This window comes from Schistosoma haematobium (genome assembly GCF_000699445.3).
Source record: "Schistosoma haematobium chromosome Unknown HiC_scaffold_313, whole genome shotgun sequence".
In the NCBI taxonomy this organism is placed as follows: Eukaryota; Metazoa; Platyhelminthes; class Trematoda; order Strigeidida; family Schistosomatidae; genus Schistosoma; species Schistosoma haematobium.
The window spans coordinates 5,572-13,213 of NW_026137080.1; the positions used below are offsets into that span (position 1 = coordinate 5,572).

General features: G+C 36.2%; 1 protein-coding gene across 1 annotated transcript; it reads right to left on the bottom strand.

Annotated features, from left to right (window-relative positions):
• Positions 1–1,439: 1,439 nt before the first annotated feature.
• MS3_00010691 (uncharacterized protein) lies at positions 1,440–7,181 on the bottom strand (the record flags this gene model as incomplete). The annotated part of the gene is made up of 5 exons (XM_051219088.1): positions 1,440–1,566; positions 2,155–2,279; positions 2,788–2,890; positions 3,919–4,050; positions 7,102–7,181. The coding sequence occupies 5 exons, from the start codon at positions 7,179–7,181 to the stop codon at positions 1,440–1,442; spliced, it is 567 nt and encodes a 188-aa protein (XP_051064016.1).
• Between the last annotated feature and the right edge of the window lie 461 nt (positions 7,182–7,642).

The window sequence follows — 7,642 nt, forward strand, 5'->3', positions numbered from 1 at the left end:
CTTCCTGATATTTATCAACGTTCTCACACAAGCAGCAGAATGAGATCACGAATAGGAAGACTGTATGGCAGTAACAGTTCACATTTTACAAAAATTTGAAACTAATACATTTTAATTATCACCGTCTTAAGCTTATAGTTACATAGTGAGAAAATATAACGAAATTTTCACCATCGATACACATATTCACACACTCAACAACACACTGTTTTGAACTTTACCCAGTATCTTTGAAGTAGCTGAGAGTTAAACCTGAAACAGACGCCATGATGTCGCAAGTAGCAGACATAGCTTCACCCTAAAAATTAAAACACAGAATTGACGTTGGAGTAATCATTCGAGAGAATATTTATGACTTGATATTTGCTAAATTTAATGTAAACTTACAATAGACAGACGTCGTTCGAAGTGTGAATGTTTAGATCCAACGCCACCATCGGATTCTAGATCAACTGCATCAAGCTCATTGCATCGAAAATGATTTCTTGCAAAGTTCTGTTTGAAAGAAGAGAAGATAAAAATAAATTTATCTAGATTCTTGTCTGAATGTCAAATATACATCAAGAGGCTACATTGATCAGGTTGGTTGAAGTCAACAAAACTACTGCAATTCGACAGTCTTTATTTAAAGAAACATGTAATTTTATGTTGAAATGGAAGGGCTTTTAAGATATATTTGTAGTAATGACTGTTACGTTCAACTGCTTACCAATGTTGCATGAGAGTCATACTGAAGTGTGAATTGAACGAGGTGGTAGAGACACATAAGTAATCCTTCAGTCCATATATGTGTGTGTCAATGTAAATACAGTACAAAGGTCAGTACGGATAGTTTTTGGACAGCTTTAAATAGACGAACGAAGGATGACTGGTGATAATTTACTAAGAATGAATAAAATGTTTTAAAAGTATGGACTGGTGGTCGTTGATCTTCTATACTTCCTCCTCGTTCAGTGCGAGTTAGTATTGGGAGAACCACCAAGCATAGAGTATCAGTTTCCATCGTCCTTTCCGCGTCTACGCGTATTAGTTGGCTGTAAGACACAACAGTTTGTCTAAGTACAATGAAGTGTCTTGATCGACATAATGATCGAACTCTGTATAAAGTGAGCTGACTTGGCACTGAACTCTATGATTTGTAGATTGACCGTGAATTCCATTGTTTTTCTACACACTATTGCTAATATATGTGTTAAAGTATAATGATAATATTTGCACAAGTAAATTGATTTTTCATGATTTCCAGTTAGGACACCTGATTTCCCATAGGAAATTTACGATAGATGTGAATTGTTTATGATATTGAACCAAACATTCATTGATAACATTTATCTAATTAAGGCGAGAGAGAACAAATTAATCAATTTAACAAACATTTTCTCTCTTCATATGCCAATAAAACAAGCTCTAGGAGTAAACCACAATAAAACATCACAGAATCAGTGAAATATGTGTAAAGTCAATGATATACTTACGACTACACTTGGTAATGTTAATGCGACTCTCTTGTACGTGTTCTCACCGGAGACTGTATGCCATGTCCTGGACACGTATTTTATAGTATTTCTGAAAACAAGGTTCCAATAAGTAAATTGATGCTGCAACGTTTGAAATGTACTTTGAAAAGTCAGTCATTTGATCTGATATGTGAATAGTATTAAGATAATAAAAGGTTATATTGCTTGTATAGACTTTGTCTGTCTGTCTTAACCTGAATATCTGAACTGAAATTCTCACATATAAATGGGTATTTGGCTTTTAATACTGCACATGCCAAATGAGACCAGTCCCTGAACAATTTGGGAATTGAATGGGAAATTTACATTCCATGATTTATTGATTGTCATTCATAATGGTGTCGATTCATTGCCAATGAGCAACTGATGATCCAGTTGCTGATTGAATTAGTTACTTCATGCCAGTAATTTGCAATGGAATACTTATCTACCCTATAAACGAACTGTTCGGATGGAAAAGTTGAGCATGATTTGAGGAAACTGAAATATTTTCAATAATTACGTAGAAAGTGTTCTATGAGTTTGATTCGAGAAAGAGTTTGGAACTCCGTCGTTTTATGTATTTTAAATAAGACAGTGTTGTGTTAACACAAGATGTTAAGACAGAGAGTCGAGTAGTGTTTTAAATGTTCCTTACCGATCAGCTTTTAATCCTTCGTTGGCATTTGTTGACAATTCCGGTTCACCAGTATGTTGGTTACGCTTTGTTCTAGGACTACCATCATCATGACGTAGGTAAGGAAACAACCGATAATCGAAGCCCTGTTCAATAAAAATAATGTTTTATTATTGATTGAAATCATTTGAACGAGTCTCACAGTGGCATTAAGAGGCATATGTCAAGTAACTTTATTTATTATTGCTATTTTCTGCTATTTTCTTAACATCCTCATCGAAAGTGGAGTAAAACAATTCACTTGATCTCTTCGATAAATTTAAAGGCATTCAATCGTTTGTTAAAATCAATTCACGAAAGTTTAACGACTGTTAGCATCCCTATGCTTTTCTTAACAAAACGTTCTGTTGCACACAATGGAACGTAACAAAAGTATGTAACTACAGCTGTGAAATTGTCCTTCAGTTTGCAGGTCCTTGCAAATCACGCGGGTTACTACACCTGAGAAATTATCCGAAACTGTGAGTAAGGTGATAATGATAATTTATTAATACTGTTTCATTGTGCACATTGTGTAGTGACTTCAATGGTCATGGTTACAAGAATACAATACAAGAATAAGTAAACTGTGTAATTAATAGTTGTTTCACTCACGAATGTATGTCCTAATTCATGAATAATAACTCGTTTCAATTCGCCTGGGTTGTAATCAATATATTTCATAGCTGATAAAATTGTAATTGAACCGGCGATTGGTCTTGTTTACAAACAAAAATAATACAATCGCAATTATTAGGCACGGAATAATGTAAATAATAAGTGGCATAAATCGTAATAACTGACAAGCTTTCGAATCATTGAAAAGTTGACAGCATTTAAGGTAACTGCGGTAACAACGGAAGCTATTGTATCACAGAGCATTGGTAGTTTATAATGAAAAGTCAGAAGGAAGATGCAGCGACTTATAAATTTCAAATAAATTTTGACTGAAACAGTGTTTTGAAAACAAGTAGATTTTTGTCGTGTGATTGAAAGATTCCTAAATTGTTTTCTATATAACTAATGCAACTGTACATAGTGAATCAGAAACATGCAACTGTTCTTTTCAATCCTAGTTTTTATGTCTGATCATGATAACATCCCACCACCGGATCAGGTAATTGCATCATAACGCTGTACGACGTTTTCAGTGAACCGTTCAAAAATCCTAACTCAGGACATCACTGGCATCACGAATGGTTCTGATGGTTTCGCTCAAATGCTAACCACGTGTATAGAAGTGTTTCCTGTTTCACAAAATCGAGCCACACAATTTAAAGTTTCATCAACGCTGACGACGGCCGTATAAAATCAATGAGTGAATAATCGTAGCCAGTTCAGAAAATCTGTTAGTTAAAATTGTCAAGTGAAGAGCTAATAGAGAATGCAATTTTCGTTCTAGTGTACTGCATATGACGCTGAGTTTGAAGAAGTAACATTTTTGATCTCAATGTTTAACACGATATCTGTGAGACCACGAACTGGTTTAATTTGTTGACTCGCATGTTATCTGAATTATATTGGTTTTTGAGAGGTAGTGAAGTAACCATCGCACTTGTTTGTTTCGCTTGGCAGCGAATTGTCCGTATTGTCGGTAGACAATTAAGACGTTGTGATACTTGAATGATATGAAACAGGAAATTCAAGAACATCTGTGGTACTAAAATTTGGATAAGTTAGTCTCAGTATAAGATTTTAACCGAACGCAAACAATAATTTTGACACACCAACCGATCTGTTACTTACCTATTCGTGTCTAAATCCAGCTGACAAGTGTCAGCTGAAGCTAACGTTGTTTGAGATCCATTATAACCCGAACGAATAAACAGAATAAAGTCACTTTTGTCTGACTTTTTGACTTGGACTTTTTCACAACATCTTTTTCAGATGAACGACATTTCTATAGAGTCGGAACATTAGAAAGGTTTGCATAAAGTTGTCAGAGGACAAAACGTAAAAATTGTGCTCGAAATGTTTTAAGCTACTTTTGTTGTCACAGCTGATCCAATGATTATTATTATGTACACCTAAAGTTGTTCAAAGCTGGAAATCAGTGTTTTGTTTTTCAAGGGTGACCTTCATAGTACATGAAAAATCCAAATAACCGAGTTAACAACACGACCGCTGAAGCTTCACTTCCTCAGCCAGTGTGGATTGATAGAATCTAAATTAGATAACAAATCTCTGTACCTCAACTATGTTCGATAATGAGCACAAATCACCTTTGTGTTAAGAATGACAGTCCATCATGCGACACTGTATGGGTGTCTCCCAGAGTTCCCTTAGCTTTTAAAACAATTATTAACTGTTTCGCATTATTACGGAGAAAAAAATATGCAGAGTGATGTTGAAAATGATACAGTATATGACATGATCACTGCCCGGTAATAATGAAATTTAATGGAAAAGTTAACCACACCGAAACAGACTAGCGATAACATTGATAACTAACGAGTTTGACAGTTCGGTTATTTATCTGTATGATGCAGTGAGATTTCCTAGCGTACGTGTTTAGCAGCAAGAATTTTATCACATAAAATTCACGACACTCGGAAATGTATCTTACTGGATGCTAATGGGCACCAACTGAAATAACTTTCATGTTAATTCATATGCAACGTTTAGTGATCCTGTTGTGGTATATGCTAACTATGCCAACAGATAAAAGTAACATGTAGCAACAATCGGAAGTGGAATACCTGCCAGCACAAGATGGAATTGAAGAGAACAGGAAGGCAAACAAGTAACAATGTAACAGCGACAGAATTTAAAGAATCACAAAGTACGTAAAAGAAAACTGAAAGAAGATGTGCAAATAATGTATTTAATGCACGATTCGCCTATTTCACTAGTATAACTGTGTAAGCAATAAGTAGACTTACTGCATCTGGGTTTACGCTAACTACACCGTAATGTTTTGGAAATAATGTTGATCTAGACAAGATTTACTTTCCCCTGACACTTTAGAGTGTTGTGAACTCATAAAATACTCCAGAGGTAACGAATCAAGAACTTATAAACTATCTGAAATTCCTATTTCGTGTGAAGTCATAACTGATGTTCTTCATAGGATTGTTGAGGATGGAATTGATTATTGCCTACACTAAATGGGATGTTTTCTGATGATGGATGAGATGTAATCTCCACGCTTAAGGTACGACAAATATTCAATTATTTCAACTGGGCAACTGACCTGGAGATACTTCTCGGGGATTTCAAAACCGTTACATATCGACACGTTGTTACAACCACCTTCGCAGTAATGATATTGTGGCCGCATTTGTGATCGAACTCGTTCATTGCAATTGCTAATGTATTCGAAAGAAGATTAAACAACACGAAAAGAAATGTTTATTTATCACTCTGAGTGCACATCATTGTGTAATGACACATTCAAGAAGTCGACCACCGTCGACCACAATGTTTTGTGTCAGTGTTTACCTCTGAGGTGTATCCAAAACACAATAAATTTCTAACTTCTCGTTGCTCAAACAATAATGGACACGATCAGCTACCATCTGCATTGACAACCACCTGTTGCTTATATCGAGGCTGTACTCTACTCAAACTTAATTCATTTCTGTCAGAGATGTTCTCGAAACACTACCTCCTTAGTTCGGGTTTTCACTGGTTGACTCTCTTCCTAGAAACCACTCGACCTCTGGATATACGATGTGAAGAGATGTCTGCTTAATGAAAGCCCTGACACTATGCAGAGAGTTCAGAACACAGTGGTTGGGAATGAAACAATTATAGGGATGGAATCCTCTCCCAACAATGCAATTTATCGCGTCAGCACTGGCTTTCCTCCACACTCTGACCGATAGCACCCAGTAAACTATTTGACCGAGCTGATGACTGGTAATGTTCTTGGACGCATTATCACACTAGATGGATTGTTGATGGACATAATATCAGTGTGTTTGTCTGCTTACTATGATGACAGTAATCTGTTGAACAATGCGCTCTGTATTGCTGTATTGCTGTTATCAGTTCACTCTAAAGTCAAAAGTATTTGTAACATCAATGTCTTAGTTTCAGTGAAATGTATAAATATGTTGTCCTAGTTTCTTTTTGTAATAGGTGTGATAATAACCAGATTTTAGTGGTTATTCACAAACTGTACGTTCGCCAGTCATCCAGTAAATGTCTTAGCATCTTTCAAAAGGTTTCACAAAACGTGGGAAGTGTTCAACTTTACTTCGCAGATGTACGGTGCATTGAAACGATTGAGACCCGCGTACTGGTAGAGGAGTAGGGTGCGTTTTTGTTATAATTTTGCCACCATCACTATACTGCCAAATGTTGTTGATTTAGTCAAATTAACTGCGAGATATGTTTGACAAATCCTAAATAGCTTGTGTCATAGATGCAGATGAGTTTTATGAATTTCAATGATGTCGGCGTTAGTATAATACAAAGAGAATGCTACAAAGAGAATCCTAACAATATCACAACATGGAAATTACCCAGTTTGCATGACTGTTAATAAACTAACCGTTCTATTAATATTTGTTGGGTAGAGATTCGCTTCGGTTGTATTGCCTTTGTCCAGAATATCAAAGCATCTTTGACCTGCCTCTGCAATTCACAAAAGTGTTCCAATCAAACAGAAGATGAAAACAGGTTTAGTTTTGAAGACTATCGAATATTCAGTGACTGTTAATCTTGGTGAGATTCTCAGTACTCCATAATAATGATTATCACAGATCAATGAGTCATACATCTTATTGGTTCTCAACTGTTTCATAATTTTTTAGGAAGGACAAAGTGGAGTGACGAAATCGGTGATTGGTATTCCGATCAGTGTGGTCATTTGTCAACTTTTTGGAGTTTACTGCGGGCTGGTCGTAATCGAGGCAATAATTCGATTGGGAACTCTGGTTCTACTAATGAGCCTAATACAAGACCTCGTCCTGATACAATTACATGCGATCCAGCTCACGATCTACCAAATTATGAGGCAAGTAGTAATTAGTGTTATCATTCGTGTTATGACTTTCACTCATGTTCAGCGTTATAATACGTACACACGCTGTGTCGAATCGGCCAGCAAGCCTCCTTTGCTAGAACCCTAGAACCCTAGAACCTTGGAACACAGATACAGGATCCTAGTGTGGTCATTCACTTAAGCTCACGTCGTCAGAACGGAAAGCCAGCACCAGAAGTGATATCTATTAGTGATTTAAACCAAAGGACTACGAAATCTTAATGGATTTCTATTAAATTTTTTACACTGATGAATTCTCGTAAACGCATCCCATCAGGATCTGAAGTTCAAAAGACTATAGCTAATCTGAAATGAGGAAGAAAAGCTGGTCCAAATGGATTGGTTCCAGATGTCTTTAATTATGGTGGTCCAATTTTAGCGATTAGGTGTTAGTTAACCTAATCGCTAACTGAAATCCGGGTATTAAACGTAATCCCATCTGACAGGTCGCAATCACTTATCGTCCCAATATATAAGAAG